This window comes from Pongo pygmaeus, chromosome 19 (genome assembly GCF_028885625.2).
Source record: "Pongo pygmaeus isolate AG05252 chromosome 19, NHGRI_mPonPyg2-v2.0_pri, whole genome shotgun sequence".
Taxonomy (NCBI): Eukaryota; Metazoa; Chordata; class Mammalia; order Primates; family Hominidae; genus Pongo; species Pongo pygmaeus.
Window position 1 is genome coordinate 16,232,611 of NC_072392.2, and position 22,872 is coordinate 16,255,482.

Consider the following 22,872-nt stretch of genomic DNA (forward strand, 5'->3'; position numbering starts at 1 on the left):
GATAAATAGAAATTATTGTCAGTACAGTCCACAAATATGTTTTTTATCAGCCTTCTTTCCTCCCTGTCTTCATCTAGCACTGTAGCCTGTGTTCCACAGAAAATATAGTCAATAAAAATCAACATTCTTTACTAGCTTACTCTAATTTGTGGTTGGCCATAAAGTATTCCTGGTAGAGATAATAGAGATAATATTTAACTGGCTATGAGAAAGGAAACACTATCGTATATGATACACCCCTTTTTCTACTCATTGCAACAACTATGATACAGCATGTTTGCTTTTGAGGCACGTCAGTTTTTTCCTTGAGTGACCAGTTCAAAAGATGATGACAGTTAATATCTTGTTACTACAGAATTTGTACTCAAAAAAGAAGTCTATAACCCAAGTCCAAGCCAGATTTCCCTTTCTAAAAAAAGAATTTTCCTCTAAGTTCCCCTTTTTAAATGAGCTCTTTAGCCTGGATAGTTATGCAGTGCTAGAACCTTAACTGCATGATCAAACCCAATCTTGCTAGTTTATAACAGCATTTGACAGCCTCGTGACTCTCATATAGGGAAAAAGTCTCGCCTGAAAAACCCATGCTAAGCTGAATGTCCTGAGCTGTGCCAATTTGTATTCCAGGCAGCCTGAGGTTCCCATCATGAGTTTCAGGAAGGGAAATTCATGGAGGAGGTTCACCTCTGGAAGGGAGGAGCAATAAATAGGGTGGGTGATGGACATATGTGATGTTTGCCACAGAGAGGCAGTCAGTGTGGGCCTTGTGGTCCGGGCTCTGCTTTGGGACACAAATATATACTGTGTGAAGTCTTATGGTAGCATTCATAACCCTGATGATTCACCCACCTTCCCATACATTAGAGGGACAAACAGAAGGATCCCAGCTCTATGGTTCTTGATTGTTTGTCAGGTAGCAGCCAGGCATGGAGAGGGAAAAATTCTTTCTTTTCTGCTGCACTCTAGATCCTTCCTTCTCTCCTTCTTCTTCATTCTACACCACCCCCAACATACATCCATGCACCCCGCCCATTCTTTGCTCTCTCTCCTTTCTTACACTTAACTCCTTCTTGCTCCACAGCCTAACATGCTGATTAACAGGACCCCAAAGGTTTGGGTGGGTATTAGGGGCCTTCTCAACAAAAGCAGCACACTCTTGAGCTTGTTCTTCCTTTTGTTGCCATCTCAGATAAAAAGGCCCCATGAGGGAAGAGACAGATAATTGTAGACTTGGTATTCTGATAACTCTGTGATACATGGGATCAGATGCAAATGAGTTGTACCCTGTGGTGTTTCATGCTCTGCTGTGTTGTCTTCTCATGGTGAGCTTTTCTGTACCCTTATTTCATCCGGCTCTGGTTTCTGTGTTTCACGTTATTTCTCCTAGCCTCTGTAAACTCTGCAGCATACTAATAATGCTCTGGCTTTCTGGTTAAAAATAAATGGCTTACTATCAGCACCCCTGGCTTGAGGGCCAACTCACATGTAATCCCTTATAAGATTCCAAAGTTGTTAAATAAATGCAATTCGTTTTGTTTTTGTCATTTTGAAGCATTCGAAAATTTTTCAAGAAAAGCTATGGTCATATAAATAGAAATTTTATCCAGAATGTTACGATGTAACATTTGTGAATAAATGTGTAGGTGCTGTATTTGCTCAGACTCTAGTTTGGGTTGTGTTTTCTTTTCCCTTTTTTTTTGAGACAGGGTCTCTCTCTGTCATCTGGGCTGGAGTGCAGTGGCATAATCACAGCTCACTGCAACCTCTGCTCCCAGGCTCAAGCAATCCTCCTGAGTAGCTGGGACTACAGACGTGCGCCACAATGCCCAGCTAATTTTTAGATTTTTCTTTTACAGAGACAGGGTCTCACTCTGTTGGCCAGGCTGGTTTCCAACTCCTGGACTCAAGCAATTCCCCCCACCTCGGCCTCCTAAAGTGCTGGGATTACAGGCCTGAGCCACCATACCCAGCCAGTTGTATTTTCTTTTTCCTTATATAGAGTAAAAGAAGGGTGAGTGACCGAGAGGTTGATGCATAGCTATATCACCAGTTTAAATGCCTTCCCACATACCCCTTTCCTCCTGTTCCCTCTACCTACAGGTTGTAGATAAGCATGAAAGTGTGCAGCAGAGTCGGCGAGCGCAAGCCAAGCCCATCAACCTGGACAGCTGTCTCCATGCTTTCACCAGTGAGGAAGAGCTAGGGGAAAATGACATGTACTACTGTTCCAAGTGTAAGACCCACTGCTTAGCAACACAGAAGCTGGATCTCTGGAGGCTTCCACCCTTCCTGGTATGTTACAGTCCTGCCTCTGAGAGAGCAGGAATCTAGCAGAAAAGAAAGAAGACATGAACAAACAGGAGGTTTTGTTATTTTTGAGAATAAGACTTTTCCTGCAGCAGCGTTTAAAACACTTTCTGTACAAGGTTTTTATGTTGAATACAGAGATGAATCTTTCTACAAATATTTGGTAGTTCCTTTTCCTAAAAAGCTTATAACCTAGAAGAAGAGATCAATCATGTAGACCAGTAAGTGCAATTCAGTGCGATGTGAGGACTGCCACAAGGGGTACAACGTGGTGAATTTGAACTTCAGGAGAGGTTGAACTTCTGGCTCTGTGGAGAGAGGAAGCTTAAGCTAGCCCTTTGTGGACTCTAGAAGAGCAACTGAGCCCGGAGCCCCCAACACCCACTGCACATAGTCATGTGGCTGTGGCACGCTGCTGAGTTGAGTGTGTGTGCACAAGCACACCAGTGCACTAGGGCCTGCGTGTTCTTTTAGATTTAATTGACTTCTGCCTTCTCCCTTCATGGATTAGGAGACTGTCCTTTTGTTTGTCAGGAGAGTTTGAAGTGACAAATCTTCCTATTCATTAAGACCAGTGTAACTGTAAGGTACTGGCATATTTTAATCAGATATTTATATGTATTTTCTTTTTTTGTTTTTTTGAGACAGGGTCTCACTGTGTCACCCAGGCTGTAGTGCAGTGTTGTAATCTCAGCTCACCGCAACCTCCACCTCTCGGGCTCAAGTGATTCTCTTGCCTCAGTCTCCTGAGTAGCTGAGATTACAGGCACGCACCACTACCACCCGGCTAATTTTTGTACTTTTGGTAGAGATGGGGTTTCACCATGTTGGCCAGGCTGGTCTCGAATTCCTGACCTCAGGTGATCCACCCACCTTGGCCTCCCAAAGTGCTGGAATTACAGGCATGAGCCACCGTGCCCAGCCGTATTTTCTTATTCCATTCATGTCTCTGTCACACTACTCTGTGAATGTAGGTTTTTCTTAGACCAGAACAGCTTCCTAGGGAATGATGCACAAGAAATTAATAACACTGGTTGTCAGCTAGCTCCACAGATAGGAACTAGAGGGAAGGGGCAGGCTTGGGGACAAGGTGGGTGATGGGGAGGGGGAGACCTTTTTTTTTGAGATGGAGTCTCGCTCTGTCGCCCAGGCTGGAGTGCAGTGGCAAGATCTCAGTTCACTGCAAGCCCCACCTCCCAGGTTCACACCATTCTCCTGCCTTAGCCTCTGGAGTAGCTGGGACTACAGGTGCCTACCACCACGCCTGGCTAATTTTTTAGGTGTTTTTTATTTTTATTTTTTGGTAGAGATGAGGATTCACTGTGTTAGCCAGGATGGTCTCGATCTCCTGATCTCGTGATCCACCCACCTCGGCCTCCCAAAGTGTGGGGATTACAGGGGTGAGCCACCACACCTGGCCGAGGGGGAGACCTTTTAAAAAAACTGAGGTATAATTAACATACAATTAAAAGCATAGATTTTTAATATCCAGTTTGATGAATTTTGACAAGTATATATTTTCATATAATCATCAAATAAAACAAGCAGAGCAGTCATGTAGCCCAGTAACTGCAATTCAGTGTGATGTGAGAACTGCCACAAGGGGTACAACATGGTGAATTTGAACTTCAGGAGAGGTTGAACTTCTGGCTCTGTGGAGAGTGGAAGCTTAGGCTAGCCCTTTGTGGACTCTAGAAGAGCAACTGAGCCTGGAGGCAATACCCACTGTGCAGTCATGTGGCTGTGCCACACTGCTGAGTTGAGTGTGTGTGCACAAGCACACCAGTGCACTGGGGCCTCTGTAGAGGCCTTTATGAAACCATATTTTTGAAGTCTTTAAAAAATAATGAAGAGTAAATGTTCTGTTATATACTCCCAAACATTCACATGTATTTGACTTGTTTTTTCCATGTAAATTTTGTATCTTCAGAATGCTTTAATGCGATGTTTTCTACCTTTGCTTCTCCAGATTATTCACCTTAAGCGATTTCAATTTGTAAATGATCAGTGGATAAAATCACAGAAAATTGTCAAATTTCCTCGGGAAAGTTTTGATCCGAGTGCTTTTTTGGTATCACGAGACCCAGCTCTCTGCCAGCATAAACCATTCACACACCAGGGGGATGAGCTCTCCAAGCCCAGGATTCTGGCAAGAGGGGTGAAGAAAGTGGATGCACAGAGTTCGGCTGGGGAAGAGGACATGCTCCTGAGCAAAAGCCCATCCTCACTCAGCGCTAACATCAGCAGCAGCCCAAAAGGTGAGGCCTGGGGGCCTTATGCAGTTGCTTTCTTGGGACTCCTGTAGGCTACATATGTTCCTCTGTCTTCTGTTCTGGAACATCAGGTTGGTTCAGTGGAAGGAACCTATCTGGAATCAGACCTATCTGTATTTAAGCTATGTAAGTTTTAGCAAGAGATTCAGCCTCCCTGAATCTATTTTCTCATCTGTAAAATGGAGATAATGCCAGGTTTACAGAGTTGAGAGTTTGACACATGGAGAGTAAAGCACTTCACACAGTGCCTGATGTATGGTAAACAGAAATGGTAGCTGCTGTCTTGTCCCCTTATAGTGAAAGTTCTGAGGTTCCCCATCTTTCAGGGGGTCTAGAGGATCAAAACTCTTTTTTTATTTATTTATTTTATTTTTTATTTTTTTGAGACAGGATCTCACTCTGTCACCCAGGCTGGAGTGAAGTGGTGCAACACAGATGACCGCTCACTGCAGCCTCGACCTCCTGAGGTCAATCAATCCTCCCACCTCAGCCTCCTGAGTAGCTGGGACTACAGGCACGCACCACTGCACCTGGCTAATTTTTGCATTTTTTGTAGAGACGGTGCTTCACCATGTTTCCCAGGCTGGGCTCAAACTCCTGCGCCCAAGTGAACCTCCTGCTTCAGCCTCCTAAAGTGCTGGGATTACAGGTGTGACCCACTGTGCCTGGCCCAAAACTATTTTCATAAAAATACTAAGACAATATGTGCCTTTTCACTTTTTTTCTCTCACAGATGTACAATGATGTAAGAGACATGACATGGAAGAATATCGTCACTTTGACAGTGAAGTCTGTGCTAATGTATTGTACTTTTTCATGCCTCAGTTTAGTTTCTAATACAGAAAATATTGATAGATAAAATTCACATAAAAGTTCTAAAGATTCTCAATAATTTTTAAATGTATAAAAGGGGGTAGGGGTAAGAGGCTATAACCAAAAAGTTTAAAGCCTTACAGGATTTTTGTGAGTCATAGAGGTAACAATGGACAGCAAGAAATTCCCAGTACCATGCCTAACAATAGGAAGTTCTCTGTAAATGGTGGTCACATTTTTTGTCTAATTTTACAAAGGGGAGGAATATGTATTTGGAGAACTCCTTACTCTAATAGTTAGATTTTTTTCAACTGAATCTGACATAAATCATCTTTCTGCTATTTTCTGAGTCCCTATAATGTACTTTACATTTTCAGGACATTGTTGCTTATAGGGACTCGGCATTGAAGAAGACAAAAATGTAACTTACTGGCTAACTTACTGGCTACATAATAGGAACTAAAGGGTAGCCGGTCACGACTCCCCTGTCTTTACCTTTGTGTTTACAGTTGTGAAGCTAACCTCAGAGTTAGCATTTGGGGCTGGCTTACTTTGTGACATTTGGATTTGTGAATCTTTTCTTCTGTCCTGTTCACAGGTTCTCCTTCTTCATCAAGAAAAAGTGGAACCAGCTGTCCCTCCAGGAAAAACAGCAGCCCTAATAGCAGCCCACAGACTTTGGGGAGGAGCAAAGGGAGGCTCCGGCTGCCCCAGATTGGCAGCAAAAATAAACTGTCAAGTAGTAAGAAGAACTTGGATGCCAGCCAAGAGAATGGGGCTGGGCAGATCTGTGAGCTGGCTGACGCCTGGAGCCGAGGGCATATGCAGGGGGACAGCCAACCAGAGCTGGTCACTCCTCAGGACCACGAGGTAGCTTTGGCCAATGGATTCCTTTATAAGCATGAAGCATGTGGCAATGGCTGTGGCAATGGCTACAGCAATGGTCAGCTTGGTAACCACAGTGAAGAAGACAGCACTGATGACCAAAGAGAAGACACTCATATTAAGCCTATTTATAATCTATATGCAATTTCAGTAAGTGGTTTATTGTACGGTTTTCAGAGAGTGGTCCGTGTTTTGTTCACTTGTCTTCATGTATTCATGAGCACGTATTTTTCAGGTCCTGCTTATTTCCTAGCATTGAGCTTAGTGATAGACAAAGTTAACATAGAAATCTGGGTTTGCCCAGGTGTGGTGGCTCACACCTGTAATCCCAGCACTTTAGAAGGCTGAGGCAGGAGGATCGCTTGAGCCCAGGAGTTTGAGACCAGCCTGGGCCCCATCTCTACAAATAATTTTAAAATGGAGCGACATATGGTGGCATGTGCCTGTGGTCCCAGCTACTTGGAAGGCTGAGGCAGGAGGATCACCTGAGCCCAGGAGGTCAAGTCTTTAGAGAGTTGTGATCACTCGACTGCACCCCAGCCTGGGTGATAGAGCAAGCCCCTGTCTCAAAATAATAATAATAATAATAGTAATTACATTATAAAATGATTGTTTATCCACACAAGACTTGGAGCTTATGACTTTTGTATTTTGCTTTTTGCTTATTTTGGTTTTAGGGAAAGTTAGAGGGTTCTAAAATATTTTCTCACCTACTGATCATTTACATGATCAGTGTTCTTCTGCTCAGATCCTAGTGCTATATCCTGGCCATAGTACAGTTAACTACTAACATACCTCCACTCTCTTATCTCTTACAGTGCCATTCAGGAATTCTGAGTGGGGGCCATTACGTCACTTATGCCAAAAATCCAAACTGCAAGTGGTACTGCTACAATGACAGCATCTGTGAGGTAAACATTCTCAATCTTTGAATGAAAGTTAGAAACAGAATATCAACAGAACTGGGGAACATTTGTTGAAATAATGGACTATCTCTTGAATAGGAAATAGATATTTCTTTTAGAATCAATATATAGATGCTGTCAGTATTAAAGGAACAAAAGTGATATGCAGAGTAGGGAATGAAAACATGAGTAGTGAGGAAAAATAAAGAATTAGTTGACCGGGCACAGTGGCTCATGCCTGTAATCCCAGCACTTTGGGAGGCTGAGGTAGGCTTAGGAGGTGGATCACTTGATGTCAGGAGTTCGAGACCAGACTGGCCAAAATGGTGAAACCCCATCTCTACTAAAAATACAAAAATTAGCTGGGAATGTTGGTGCATGCCTGTAATCCCAGCTACTCAGGAGGCTGAGGCAGGAGAATGGCCTGAACCTGGGAGGTGGAGGTTGCAGTGAGCCAAGACTATAGCACTGCACTCCAGCCTGGGCAACAGAGCAAGACTCTGTCTCAAAAAAAAAAAAAAAATGGAGTTAGTTAATGCAAAAAGCTCCTATCTTCTAGACTGTTAGAATTCGATGGGGTTGGGCTGAGTGTGGTGGCTCACACCTGTAATCCCAGCACTTTGGGAGGCCAAGGAGGGTGGATCGTGAGGTCAGGAGATCGAGACCATCCTGGCTAATATGGTGAAACCCTGTCTCTACTAAAAATACAAAAAATTAACCAGGCGTGGTGGCACATGCCTGTAGTCCCAGCTACTCAGGAGGCTGAGGCAGGAGAATCCCTTGAACCCAGGAGGCAGAGATTGCAGTGAGCTGAGATCACACCAGTGCACACCAGCCTGGTGACAGAGTGAGACTCCATCTCAAAAAAATAAATACATACATACAAATAAATAAATAGAATTTGATGGGGTTTTAGGTCATTCTGTTTTGACTTGTCTGTGGTCAAAATATTTTCCCCAAAGCAAACATTGGAAATAATGGGGCTCATTTTAAAGGGGCAGGTGTGAGACAGCCAAACTAGTGAGCTTATTGGAAACAATCAGGTTTAGTAATTACAGAGGGTTGGTCTTCCCTTTCCTGGCAAGGATTTAGAGCCATAATAGCGATGGCTTTTTGTTAAAGGTTTTTCTTGCCCTTTCAGGAATGTCACCCTGATGAAATTGACACCGACTCTGCCTACATTCTTTTCTATGAGCAGCAGGGGATAGACTATGCACAATTTCTGCCAAAGATTGATGGCAAAAAGATGGCAGACACAAGCAGTATGGATGAAGACTTTGAGTCTGATTACAAAAAGTACTGTATGTTACAGTAAAGCTACCACTCTGGCTGCTAGACAGCTTGGTGGTGAGGGAGATGACTCCCTGCCAAGTTGTACTTGGCAAAAGTGTCACTGAAAGGCAAGCTAAATGTAGTTATTTTATCCTGTTAGAATACAAATTCTAATTAAAATAGTTAACTTTAAGAGTAGCAATAATTTTATTTTAAAGTCTCATACAAGTTGTCCGATAGAGAACTTTCAGGCAGATCCCACCATTAGCCTGCAAACAAAAGGTTTGGCACCAGCCACCTGGGACCAAATAAGAATTCAATTGTGCTTGTCCAGATATGAACAAATATGTAGTGAGTATAGAGTTTACCAATAATCATAACAAATATTAAAGATTTCCTTGGAGTCAAAGTAAAAAACAAAAAATTGTAATGTTGTCTAGGGATGACATGATATGCTACCTCCTTCTTCCCGAAGTTTATTCCATTATATTGACAAGATGGAGAAAGCCAGATCATGAAGGTGTGCAAATGATTCTTACGGCACGGGCGAGGATTTTTCAATTTATTTTTTAAAGTTTCCATACCCTTTCTTTGTCTTTCTTGCTTTTTGTTTTTGCCGTTGTGTTTATGTTTGAGGCACAACCAGTCATTGGTGGCAGGGGCATAGAGTGATCAGTCTGAAAGGGAGGCTCTCTTAAGAGCTATGTGCCTTCCACCCAGAGGGAGACCCAGTAGAAAGAAAAACATCCTGGGAAATCCAGCTACCATGGCCCTCCCAGTGGAGGCATCTTACATTTAGGATACTTCAAGTATCCTCAGAAATGTATTCTGCACCCCTGGCCCTGCCCATGCTGAGGGAAGGGAAGCAGTTGCCAATATTTGCAGCATCTTCACGTGCACATGTTGCAACAAGAGCTTCTGGGAAAGTAAGCGGCATCAGAGCTAGATCACGTTTTGCAATTAGTGGTTGTTCTTTTCTGTGTTTATTTTGCACTTTAAAAAAGAGAGAACACATGCAAATGAACTTGCTTGTGTGTATTTGATGGCTCTAAGGGCTATAAATTACAAACAAAACACGTCCCAGACATTAGGAGTTCATAAGTATATTTAATGAAATTGGTGGTTTTAGGAAGTCAACTTTAGTTTTGCTTTGTTTGCATGTTCACTAATTTTTTTATTTTGATATTTGCCTTTTTTTAAAATTTTACAGTAGTCATTGAAAGTTATGTTTCTTTGTTTACTTCGTTTTTGCTCTAATTATTCAAGACTGGAACAAAAGTATAAATATTATTTATTTCAGGTAGAGTTTTTTTCATGTAGTTTTTTAATACATACTTGAAGGAAATGTTTCACCTTATTTTTGGCCTTTGTTTATTCATTTAGACCTTGCAAGTTGATTCTCATTAACTGTCAGATTCCACTACCCTTTCTTCCTCATAGGTAGTAATTACCAGTGTAACTAAGCATTTGCGTTCTGATATCTGAGGCCAGTAACTATGAATATCTAGTTCTCAGAGCATTTGGAAAGGTTATCTGAAATGGCTACCTAAATTGAAATCCTTTTCAGAAAAAATATAATTGCAAGTAGGTAGGAGTGGCCTAAATTGTCTAATGTAATAAAGTCAGACAAAATGCATACTTTATAGTTTCAAGATTTTCAGTATATAAAATCTGTCCATTCCTACCTGGACATGTCCCATTAAAAAGTGGAAGATTTTAAATAATTTCTTTACAGATGTTTTATTTAAGCAGGTAGCACAATCTACTAATGTTGTTTGCTCTGTGTTTGTTATACTGGTTGTAATTAATTTTTTTAATTCATGAACTAGCTGAAAATTTATTAAATTAACTATTAACTACATTCATCTTGTAAATTACTGTATAAAACTTGTTGACAATGCACTGGCTTTAGAAAGATGTTAATGTACATAAATAGAGTGTAAATAAAATAGTGTTGATGTACTGAAATATGAACTGTATAAAAAGTATTGGTAATTGTATATGGGTGTACCTGTTTATCTGTAACTGTTATCCAAACGAATTAAATACTGTGGATGCCTCTATGTGCTGTTTTTCCTCATACAAGTAAACACAGAATGTCAAATTCTTCAGCCTCCCTGTCTGTGATCCTGTTTTAATTCTCCTACTTGAATAATTTCTTTCTGACTTACAGAGGGGATGCATCATCTCTGAGGTTGGAAACTCTGTAGAGCAGGATTCCCCAACTCCTGGGCTACAGACCAGTACCGTCCATGGCCTGTTAGGAACCGGGCTGCCCAGCAGGAGGTGAGCGGTGAGCTGTATTTATAGCCACTCCCCCTTGCTCCCATTACCACCTGAGCTCTGCCTCCTGTTAGATCAGCAGCAGCATGTCATTCTCACAGGAGAATGAACCCTATTGTGAACTGCACATGCTAGCAATCTAGGTTGTGTGCTCCTTATGAGAATCTAATGCCTGATGATTTGAGGTGGAACAGTTTTATCCTGAAACCATTCCCCCATCCCCCCAGTCCATGGAAAAATTGTCTTCCACAATACCAGTCCCTGGTGCCAAAAACATTGGCAACCACTGATGTAGAACAAGATCCCTACAGTGGGTACTACCCTACAGAGGTACTACTACAGAGGGTAGAACAAGATCCCTCCAGTGACCAGGTGACATGGCTCACATCCCTTTTAGAAAGTTATGGCAGGGAAGCAAGTAGAGAGCAGGTGGTAAACTGAGGATTGGTGACTACATCGGTACCTACAGTGGGTCCTACAGTCATTTTTGTGCAGATCAGGAGATGAGGTGAAGAGAAGGAAAGCTTCTCATTTGCATAATGCCTTGAAATGACCCTAGGTTTCTAGGGGGCACTGAGAAACCAGAGATGTCCCTTGGCTGTCTGGGAGATCCAAGGGGACAGTTGGCAGTGTTGAGAAGAGATGAACGTGACAGCTGTAGGTCCTTCACCCTCAGCTTCTATTTGTTCACCTATAAAATTAAAATACCGAACACTCAGGCTTGTAAGAATTAAATGAAGGACACAAATGCCTGGCACAGTTGCTTGATAAGTGCTCAATCCAACGATACTCAATCCTATTTTACAAAAAGGGTTTTTTTTGTTTGTTTTGTTGTTTGTTGTTTTACCTCCTTGCTATACTGATGCTAAAAGAGTTTAATAGTCCTCTGTTCACATTTTCCAAAAACAAGAATACACATTAAAAATGTATAAAATGGGCCAGGCCCAGTGGCTTACGCCTGTAATCCCAGCACTTTGGAATGCCAAGGCAGGCAGATCACCTAAGGCTGAGAGTTCCAGACCAGCCTGACCAACATGGAGAAACCCCGTCTCTACTAAAAATACAAAATTAGCCGGGCATGGTGGTGCATGCCTGTAAACCCAGCTACTTGGGAGGCTGAGGCAGGAGAATTGCTTGAACCCGGGAGACAGAGGTTGCAGTGAGCCGAGATCATGACATTGCACTCCAGCCTGGGCAACAAGAGCAAAACTCTGTCTCAAAAAAAAAAAAAAAATATATATATATATATATATATATAAAATTAAACGTTGAATCAGCAGCAGTGGCAGCTTGTTTAAGGAAAGGAACAAACAGAAAATGAGTACAGAAAGTCAAAAAATGAAGCACAACTCTTTTAAGTGCCAGTCTGTTTTTAGGTTTCTTTCTTTCTTTTTTTTTTTAGATAGAGACAGGGTCTCTGTTGCCCAGGCTGGAATGCAGTGAGGGAATCATGGCTCACTGCCGCCTTGACCTCCCAGGCTCAAGCAATCCTCCCACCTCAGCCTCCCCAGTAGCTGGGACCACAGATGTGCACCATCACACCCAGCTAATTTGTGTATTTTTTGTAGAGATGGGGTTTCACCATGTTGCCCAGGCTGGTCTTGAACTCCTCGGCTCAAGCTATCTGCCCACCTCAGCTTCCCAAAGTGCAGTGATTACAAGTGTGAGCTGCCATGGCTGGCCACGGCTGTCTTTTAAAAAGCTAAAAATGGGCTGGTTCAAGACCAGTCTGAGCAATATGGCGAGACCTCATTTCTACTAAAAAAAAAAAAAAAAAAAAAAAAAAAAAATCAGCTGGGTGTGATGGCCCGTGCCTGTAGTCACCCCAGCTACTCAGGAGGCTGAGGTGGGAGGATTGCTTGAACCCAGAAGGTTGAGGTTGCAGTGAGCCTCAATTGTGCCACTGCACTCCAGCCTGGGTGACAGTGAGACCTTGTCTCAAAAAGCCTCAGAAGGAGCGGCCTAGGGAGATGGGCAAGCATTTCGTTTCTAGTTTCTGAACGGCCCTGTGCGTTGAGAGAGGTCTTCGGCCTCCCAGCCTCTCTGGCTGAAGGTGGCGATTCTGCATGGAGTCTCTCCACCACTTGGTGGCACTGCTCACAGTGACTTTTTACTTCTAAACACCATTGAATTGGAGCAAGTAGATGATTTGCCACATTTTTCCCAGCTAGTTTGGAGGCTGAATATAGAATTTTACTGGGACACACCAGAATGTGTAAGTTGGGGAGCAGCGATCCCAGTTTCCCTTGATAATGTGCCAACAGCTTCCTTAGTATTGAAATCACAAAGTCAGAAATGCACACACCTCTATGATCAGAGATCCATACAGGAGAGAGCAACAAAAAGAGGCCTTTTAAGTTTGCCAGACTTCCTGACCAGTGGGAAGCAAGAGAGTAGATAAGTGTGCAACAGTCACAAACCCGGGCCTATAAGAACCTAGTTGGGAATAGAATGTAAGAGAACGGGGAGCGATGGGGACTCTAGTGTGTTCTAGGCACATGCCCATCTAAAGGCTCCATGTGGCTGTTGCCCTGTGGGAATGTGGGCCCCAGTGTTCACCAAACCTTTTTTCTTCCCCCCCATGAAGAGAAGCCAGAAACCCAGATATTAATACAAAGTATCCAGTTTAGAAGTGTTGGTAAATTTTTTTAATATTGAACATTGTGCTGCCCAAAGAAGGTATCTGCAAGCCAGGTACAAACCAGCAGTTCACGCCCTCTGGTGAGCAGAAAGGTCATAGATTTTGAGCCCATTATGTCGGAGGTCAAATTCTAGTTCTGCTGTTGCAACAGCTGTAAACGAAAGTTTTCAGATTTCTAATGCCCAATGAAAATACCACTTTATTTCCAAAGGTTATTAAAAGGAATAGTTCATGTATGTAAGCAGGCACACAGCTTGCCACCTATTAGGTACTCAAAAGCATTCTTCCTTCACTTAAGGAAACAATACAGGCATAATACAACAATAATGTTATGATCAAGTTGATCATCAGGAGGCATACACCCAAACAATAGGGGAGTGAGCACCTATCACGTACAGAACTCTCTGCTAGGTTCTCTGGGGACAGCAGTTCCCAACCTGGCAATTCATCGGCGTCATCGGAATCAGCCAGCAGCTTGTTGGATATGCTGAGTCCAGAGTCCCGCCCATATTACACCTAATGTTCTGTGCCTATTACACCCAGATTTATGAGATCCTCCTCTCCCACGCAGTCCGAGAATCTGCATTCTAATAAGTTTCTCAGAGTAAGCTCTTCCGCAGCCAGTTTGCACTGGTCTGTGGGTTGGTCATTTATGGAAACCACTGCTCCAGGGAATGAATCATTATTTCCCGTCTCATTAGGGAAAGATGATATGCATATGCACACATGTAAGGAGGAGTGACAGTAATGAGCCAAAAGCTCTGTAGACATAATTGCCTCTGATGAAGTGCTGACTGATGACATCAGACAGTAGGCTATTGACAGTGTACCCCGGGGAAAGCTAAATGCAAAAGGGAAGCAAACTGCCTCATGAAGTGAGATCACCATTACAGGGTCAGAAATGTGGAGAGGGTGATTCAGATGGACAAAGGAGCAGAGGCAGGATTCAAGTGATGCGTTTCAGAGGCAGTGCAGCCTGCTTGTGCCGAGTGGAAGGTGCACGAGGAACATAGTAGACGGTAACAGGAAGGCAGGAGCTGCGAAGGCCTTTGAAGGTCAGGCCAGTTGTAATAAAAGTATTTCACATCATCAGGTATCTTGGGATGGTTGCCAAACATTTTTCTATGGTTTGCATAAATACATATCTATTTTATTTATGTATTTATTTATTTTATGTATTTATTTTATTTATTTATTTATTTATTTATTTATTTATTTATTTATTTTGAGACAGAGTTTCGCTCTTGTTGCCCAGGCTGGAGTGCAATGGAGCGATCCCGGCTCACTACAACCTCCGCCTCTCAGGTTCAAGCAATTCTCCTGCCTCAGCCTCCTGAGTAGCTGGGATTACAGGCATGAGCCACCACGCCCGGCTAATTTTGTATTTTTAGTAGAGATGGGGTTTCTCCATGTTGGTCAGGCTCGTCTTGAACTCCCAGCCTCAGGTGATCCGCCCATCTGGGCCTCCCAAAGTGCTGGGATTACAGGCTGAGTCACTGCACCCGGCCTATTTTAGTTTTTTTTTGAGACGGAGTTTCACTCTTGTCGCCCAGGCTGCAGTGAAGTGGCACTATCTCGGCTCACTGAAACCTCCACCTCCCAGATTCAAGTGATTCTCCTGCCTCAGCCTGCCAAGTAGTTGGGATTACAGGGTCCCTTGAAGCCCAGGCCAAATGGCCCTGTTGTGGCCTTGCCCCAACTTGCCCCCCCACTTCCTCTGGGTCGGCCCCAGCTTGTAGTCCAGTCCTCCCAGTTCCTCTGCTTCTCTGAGTATAACTTGAGCTGACTTGTGATGCATTCCAGCTACCTGACTTACATCAAGCTGTCAGTGGCAATCAAGCATAATGAGAGCATGGCCAAAGGTCTGCACAGGGCTCTGCTGCAGCAGCATCCAGAGGATGACAGCAAGTGCTCCCCCCGGCCCCAGAACCTGATCCGGCTTTATGACATCATCTTACAGCTGACCCTTGAGGACCGGGAAGGCAAGGGCCTGTCATTTTCCTTTGCCTGTGTCAGACACAAAATGACTTAACTTTGTATCATGGAAGGGCTATGACAAGCAGAACCTATCAGTAGCTGGGAAAAGACAAAAGTCTTACACCAGTTCCACAGTCTGTGAGCCCCTACCTCTCAGACATGCTGATCTGCAGAGAATAGTGACCCCAGATCATCACTGAGCACTTCACCTATGTAAGATGCTCCCAGCTGCCATAGAGCATCTGAGACCTGAATCCATGCCATCTCGGCCCCCAGGGAGTTTGTCAGTCAGTAGGACTGTGAGACACACACAGTCAAGGCATCTGAGTAGATGCTAAGCAAAATAAAAGCTCAGAGCTGGAACAGATCCCTTCCAGCTAAGATGGGCCAAGAAGTCTCTGAAGGCGGGTGAGCTATGAGTTGAGTTGTAAAGGGCAAATATGTTTCCAAGATGAGAGGGGAATGGAGGTGACAGCAGGTGCGGCTGCTGCCAGGTCACTTCACAGGCTTTTCCCCATTGTATTGATCTCGGGCTTTTTTTTCTCACCATTGTCTGTTCTTACAAGGTCTTCTGTGAAAAATTCAACCTAAGATCTACTCTTCATGAATTTTCTTGTTGCATCTGTTGTACAGAATCTTGTGGAATTGCTCCAGCTTCCTGGTTTAGAGGAAGACAAAGTCTTCCAGAAAGAGATAGGCCTCAAGATTCTGGTGTTCAAAGCTTACAGGTAACGTCCCATGGGATGGGCAGAGTTTTCCTCTGCCTCCCAGGTTCTGTAAGCATTTGGAGCATGACCCAGCCCATAGCAGATGGGATCATTGGCCTTGAGTGTATGGTTACCTTGCCTGTGATCAGAGGAAGGTCAGCCCAGCATGTTCAAGGGGAGTTTCTAAAGGCTGTGGTCAGTAGTGGCCAGTGATGATGACTGCCCTTTGGCCATGTTGGAGGAGTGGAGCACACACGTTAAACTTGGCTTCCTCACTGGGTATGGTGGCTCATGCTTGTAATCCCAGCACTTTGGGAGGCAAAGGCAGGTGGATCACCTGAGGTCGGGAGTTTGAGACCAGCCTGACTGACATGGAGAAACTCTGTCTCTATTAAAAATACAAAATTAGCCGGGCATGGTGGTGCATGCCTGTAAACCCAGCTACTCAGGAGGCTGAGGCAGAAGAATAGCTTGAACCTGGGAGGCAGAGGTTGCGGTGAGCCAAGATCGCACCATTGCACTCCAGCCTGGGTGACAAGAGTGAAACTCCATCTCAAAAAAAAAACAAAAAACAAAAAACTTGTCTTCCTCTACTTGCCTCCTCCCTCCCAGGGGAAAGGGGCACGCCTTGAAAGGGTGTTAATTAGCAGAACCAGTGTGGCCAGTTCAAGGAACTTGAACTAACTCGGGATAAAGCTAAACTCAGTTTCTTAAATGACTTGTATCATTTGGAACTCGGAAGTAGGCTGGGTAGCACGATGGGGCCCAGCCGGGATGGAAGGCAGAGCCCCATGCATTCTTGCCCTTCCTCGTCTGGCCCTCACACGCCAGTGTGCTCTGGCGCTCCAGCGTGCCCTGTCTTCACTGCATGGCCCCTTTTGTCCTGTCAGGGACCCACAGCGCTCAGGCTCTGCTGAGCCCAGGAGAGGAATTTGACTCAGGAAGAACCTTCTGTGAGTTTTGTTGTTGGAAAGCGATGAGCAGAGATGAATGATTGCGACTTGGGTGTGTGGATGGGGGTGGGATTTCTGTTTGAGTTGGGCAGCGTTCTTCCTTCCGTCCTGTCCCTGGTCTCACCATGCTCCTTCTGGGAACTGTTCCTCCTCTGCAGAGTCAGCCAGTCAGTAAAAAACCGTGGCTCAGTGTTGGGCCTACCTGGGCATCTCTGATTGCTGGGAAGCATCTCTGCAGGGTAGCCTACAAATCTGAAAGCTTCCCATGAAGCGGGTTCCCATGCGGTGACCCCACGTTAAGAAATCTGTTTCCAAATGTGAAATTTTGCCTAAACTGCAAGGAAAGCCTTGGTCTTGGGTAATTGCAGCTTTAGAATTTTGTGGCTCTTTTCCCCTCCCCATCAGGTGTTTTTTCATTGCTCAGTCCTATGCGCTGGTGAAGAAGTGGGGCGAAGCACTTGTCCTGCATGATAGCATCCTGAAATATGCAGATGAAGTAAATTCTGATGCTGGCACCTTCAAGAACAGCCTAAAGGTGAGAGGTTGGCCTCTCCTGGTTTGTAAGCCCTGGCACATTATGGAGTTGGCTGTGGAGGAACCGTGAGGGTACAACAGCTGGGCTCCACCTCAGGCTGGTCCTCCCTGGCTGTGCATGGGACCTGGTGTGGCCCTGACTGCCCAGGAGCTGCAGGCTGTGTCACTCATGGCTGTGCTCCAGGCCTGAGGAGGATTTAGGTTTGAAGAAGAGAAGGCATTTTTCTGATTTCAAAGAAACAAAAACCTCCACAGGAAAACCTGAAGTACTGCTCTCAGACTTGACTACACATTGAAATCTCTTAGGAAGATTTTTTTCAAGGTAGATGTCTGGGTGGCACCCCCAGAGATTGTGGTTCTAATCAGTGTGAGGGATCTGAAGTGGGCACTGGGACTTTGAAAGGTCCCTTAATGATTTTGACATGCAACAAAGTGAGAAGCACTGGTGCAGCCATCCTGCAGGGCATGTGCAAGACCAGCAGCAGTGGCGGGGGCCTGGCTAGGAATGCAGCCTCTCAGCTCCCACCCGGAACCTTCTGCTTGTTTTTTTTTCTTTCTTTCTTTCTTGAGACAGGGTCTCACTCTGTCACTCAGGCTGGAATGCAAGTGGCACCATCATAGTTCACTGCAGCCTTGAACTCCTGGGCTCAAGTGACCCTCCCACCTCAGCCTCCTGAGTAGCTGAGACTACGGGCATGAGCCACCATGCCCGGCCAATTTTTATTTTTTTGTAGAGATGGGGGTCTCACTATGTTGCCCAGGCTGGTCTTGAACTCCTGGCCTCAAGCAGTCCTCCTGCCTCTGCCTCCCAAAACCTTGAGATTGGAGGCATGAGCCACCATGCTGGCCAGTATCTGCATTTTAACAAGATCCCCAGGCCATTTGGGGGTCCATTAAAGCTAAGGAAATGCTTGATCTAAAGTACAGCCACAGGGCTGGATGCAGTGGCTCATGCCTGTAATCCCAGCACTTTGGGAAGCTGAGGTGGGCAGATCACTTGAGGTAAGGAGTTCAAGACCAGGTTGGGCAACATGGCAAAACCCTGTCTCTACAAAAATAAAAAAAATTAGCCAGGCGTGGTGGTGCACACCTGTAATCCCAGCTACTTGGGAAGCTGAGGCAGGAGACTCACTTGAACCTGGGATGCAGAGGTTGCAGTGAGCCAAGATCACACCACTGCCCTCCAGCCTGAGTGACAGAGCGAGACTCCATCTCAAAATAAATAAATAAAGTGCAGCCATGGAAGGCTTGCTTTGCTTTACTTTTTTTTTTTTAAGATGGAGTCTGTCTCCCAGGCTAGAGCGCAGTGGCACAATCTCAGCTCACTGCAACCTCTGCCTCCCAGGTTCAAGTGATTGTCCTATCTCAGCCTCCCAAGTAGCTGGGACTACAGGCATGTGCCACGAAGCCCGGCTAATGTTGGTATTTTTAGTAGAGACAGGGTTTCACCACGTTGGCCAGGCTGATCTTGGACTCCTGACTTCAAGTGATCAAGCCTCTTGATCCGCTGACCTCAGCCTCCCAAAGTGCTAGGATTACAGGTGTGAGCCACCACACCTGGCGCTTTACTGATTATTGAAAGATAACTAGCTTCTTAAGCTTGTGGCCTGCTGTGATGATATAGAACTTGTTGCAACATCAGCTGGTCTAAGGAATCCATGTATATTTGACAAGTAGAGACCATTTAGAAAAGCAAGCAGGGGCCGGGCACTGTGGCTCATGCCTGTAATCCCAGCACTGTGGGAGGCTGAGGTGGGTGAATCACAAGGTCAAGAGATCAAGACCATCCTGGCTAACATGGTGAAACCCCGTCTCTACTAAAAATTCAAAAAAATTAGCCGGGCGTGGTGGCGGGCACCTGTGGTCCCAGTTACTCAGGAGGCTGAGGCAGGAGAATGGTGTGAACCCAGGAGGCGGAGCTTGCAGTGAGCCAAGAGTGCCACTGCACCCCAGCCTGGGTGACAGAGCAACGCTCTATCTCAAAAAAAAAAAAAAAAAAGAAAAGAAAAAAAGAAAAGCAAGCAAAGGTTCCTGTTGTTGATGGAGTCACACCAGTGTAGGAGCTGCTGGATCCCGTGCAAGCTCAGAGTAGAGAAGAAGCTCTCTGCCTTCAGAGAGCTTGTAGTTTTGTTGTAGCCACAGACTGGCATGCAGGAGCCCACCTATGGATGCAGAAGAAGTAAGAGAGACCCCCAGCAAAGGCAGAGCTAGGAAAGAGCAGAGGGATGTGGGCAGGTGGGGGTGATGGACGTGGCAGCATCACCACCATGGAATATCATCTTGGGACGCGGTGCAAACCAGTGTGGACCTGATTTCATGTGCTGACTTGTTTTGTGGGGGAAGGGTCAGAGAATGGAGGCATGATGGATTCTGTGGCTTCCAGACCTTCTCGGGTCATTCCCAATAAGCCAAGCAAGAGACCGAGGCCAGGAAAATTCATCACCCTCGATGAAGCAGTGGGATGTAATGACTAAGGGCTTATGCCCTTGAGCCAGATGGCCCAGCCCTTTACCCCAGCCCACTGCCACTTGGGGGCATGGCCCACACATTGCTTAACCTCTCCATGCTTCCATTTTCTCATCTGTAAGATGGGAGTGCAAACTGCCTCAGGATTATTGAGAAGGTTAAGCTAGTGATTATGTAACCAGCTTAGAACAATGCCTGGCACACTGTTTAGTGTATGATGAATTTATTAATATTATCAACATCATCTTTATTTCCAGGCATTGTTACTAAAGCTGTGGCATAGCTTTTCCCATTTGAAACAGACTAGTGTTTTGTTTTGTTCTAATATGGAGAACCATTTAGAAAGTCTAAAGTCCTGTGAAAATACCAGTGGGTTCGCTTAACTCAGGTTAGCTTGGTGTGCTTCTCTGACCTGGCCCTGGCTCAGGAGTACAGGTTTTCTGAATCTTACAGGGCCTGCCTGACATGCAAGAGCTCATCACTCAAGTGTGGTCAGAGAAGTGCTCCCTGCAGGCCGCAGCCATCCTTGGTGAGCCCCCTGCCTGGCCTTTGTATCCCCAGACTTCCCTTCCTGCCACTCCCCTTCTGTCTCACACCCCACACTACTGTTTTAAGGTTGAAAGGGTTGTCTCGGTTCATCTGTAAGATGTTCCTGGCCTTTACTTGCACCAGCTGGGCATCAGATCACGTAGAAGCATTTTGAGATGTGCTGTTACACTGGCCCTTCTCCTTGTTACTGTCCTCATGCAACTCTGCTGGCTTCACAGGCCCGACGGCGTTGGATGTGGGATTGATCTGTTTATCTCCACCACTTCTCAGCAGGAGACAGGACTGGCTTCCCCACGTGCTGGCTCCTTTGGCTTTTGGGATGTAGGGGCCACCTGTGTGATAGGTCTCATTTGTGACTAGTGTGCTATTATAAATCCTTGTTCTTACAAACTTTCAGATGTAAATGACACTCATCAAACAGAGACCTCCTCCTCCCAAGTCAAGGACAATAAGGGAAGTCTGGGCCATGGTTTTTGAGGAATATGAAGCAGGATTAGTAACAAACTAGGAATGCATGCTCATTGTAGAGCAGTGGACCCTAAATTTCTAAGGAAACCCCCCACCTCCCTCCCTTCTCTTACCCAACCTCAAAGCTTCTTGCATAAATCTTCCAAGATGTCAGATCATCCCTAGGAAGAGGGTTGAGGAACCTGTTGCTGTGCAGAGTAGCACCCGTGGGTAAGAGCTCTAACTTGTAACATGGCCAACAGACCTGCACCCCAGTCTTAGCCTGGCCCTCTCTTAGCCTCTCTGGGTTTCAGTGACTCTGACTACAAGGCAGGGATGTGGTAGCCCCTCCTCGTAGGAGGCTGTCGGGATTGAGTGATTGAGGGAGATGGCCCCTGTAAAGCTCTGAACCAAGCAGTCGGCACTCAGGAATGTTCACCAAGGGTGTTGTTCTGTGACCAATGCTACGTACGTCTCTTTGATTTGACTTCCAGCCTCTGGTTGAACCGTTTGAGACATTCTGCCTGGACCCTTCCCTTGTCACCAGGCAAGCCAACCTTGTGCGCTTCCCACCAGGCTTCCAGCCTGTCCCCTGCAAGCCTTTGTCCTTTGACCTGGCCCTCAGCCACGTGTCTTTCCCACCCCTTGAGGACAAGTTGGAACAGAAGACCAAGAGTGGCCTCACTGGATACATCAAGGGCATCTTTGGATTCAGGAGCTAACCAGGCTCTTCCTCGGGGGCAGGGGAGATCCTGACTCTTAATCTGTATTGTGAGAAAATCCCAGCAAGTTCCATGATATTAAATCCAGGTCTGCATTGGCCCGGGGCAAGAGTTTAACATCTTCGGCCCTGCATTCCTACAGCTTGTGTCTGTACACACAGTCTTAAGCAGTGTGTTAGGAGAGCACCCTGTTGTCTTCTGGTAAATGTGTGCGGGGTCATCCTGTCTCCTGTACCTCCTGGGAGAGGGGCCGCTGCTGTCTGGTGCCCTGTGAGCTGTGATTGATTGCCTTTGGTCAGTAATGCGTTCAGGAGTCCACACCAGGCACAGATGGGGCCTTGAAACGCTTTGTCATGCTTCATGTCATGTCATGTCATGATTTGAAATGAACTCATCCTTGCTGTGAGCATCCAGGATCCCTTGAAAAGTTTATCTGTGACTATGAAACTGGCAATGTCACCCCAGAATTATGGTCAGCCTTATTCCCCTTCACCTCCCAGTGAATGCTAAAAAGTTTCAGACAAGCAGAGAGCTCTATTTTTAGAAGAAATATGTTACACTCAGAAATGATGAAACCAAATCTTATATTAAAAGGCAAAGATGATGGAGACTGTGCCCATTTCTTATGTGCTCTCCCTCATGTCCAGTCCTCATTCTCTCCTTGGGAGCCTGGTTGTGTGAAGCTGGTGAGGTCTAGTGTAACCTGACTTACCAGCAACTAGGTGAGGCTGATGCTGGATACACATGTTAGAGGCACTATTTATCAGGACTTCCCAATGTGTAATTTTTAGATGCTATTACATTTTACCCCCATTTTTTCTTAGTCATCCCTTTTCACTTCTATTATAACATCAATAATAGAAGTCACACAAACAATGTAAGAAAGCAAGGAATAAAAGTGATTTAAACATGTACCTGACACTTATGATTCCCTTTGGAAATCAAAACTCACCTGTCACATAGGAAAGAAAATTTGCCACGAGAAATGTTGGCTTAGATGTTTTCAGTTTTTGAGCAAACCCAGTGGCTTGAAGAAAAGGCCAACTGGTTAAAAATCCAAGAGCATTGTTTCAGGATGGCATTGTAACCCCCTGAGAGTTCTTGCCCACTGCCCAGATGGAGCTGATTCATCGAAACAGAG

The 22,872-nt window shown here is 45.1% G+C and overlaps 2 protein-coding genes and 1 pseudogene across 4 annotated transcripts in view; 2 read left to right on the plus strand and 1 right to left on the minus strand.

Annotated features, from left to right (window-relative positions):
- Window positions 1-10,512, plus strand: part of LOC129016870 (ubiquitin carboxyl-terminal hydrolase 6-like) — a 53,725-nt gene extending 43,213 nt beyond the window's left edge. For all 3 annotated transcript variants that reach the window (XM_063656584.1, XM_054456631.2, XM_054456632.2), the window contains 5 exons: window positions 2,098-2,289; window positions 4,274-4,562; window positions 5,989-6,425; window positions 7,094-7,186; window positions 8,322-10,512. In XM_063656584.1, coding sequence (XP_063512654.1) covers window positions 2,098-2,289; window positions 4,274-4,562; window positions 5,989-6,425; window positions 7,094-7,186; window positions 8,322-8,495 — 1,185 coding nt within the window. In that variant the 3' untranslated portion in view covers window positions 8,496-10,512. The remainder of the gene's footprint in view (window positions 1-2,097; window positions 2,290-4,273; window positions 4,563-5,988; window positions 6,426-7,093; window positions 7,187-8,321) is intronic.
- Window positions 10,513-13,858: 3,346 nt separating this feature from the next.
- Window positions 13,859-15,174, minus strand: LOC129017491 (protein FAM106C-like; annotated as a pseudogene).
- A 54-nt stretch (window positions 15,175-15,228) lies between these two features.
- On the plus strand, window positions 15,229-22,339 carry LOC129017492 (signal recognition particle subunit SRP68-like). The gene is made up of 5 exons (XM_054458124.2): window positions 15,229-15,387; window positions 15,987-16,081; window positions 17,419-17,548; window positions 20,467-20,542; window positions 20,960-22,339. Exons 1-5 carry the CDS (start codon window positions 15,229-15,231, stop codon window positions 21,037-21,039), a joined length of 540 nt encoding a protein of 179 aa, XP_054314099.1. The 3' UTR covers window positions 21,040-22,339.
- Window positions 22,340-22,872: the final 533 nt, after the last annotated feature.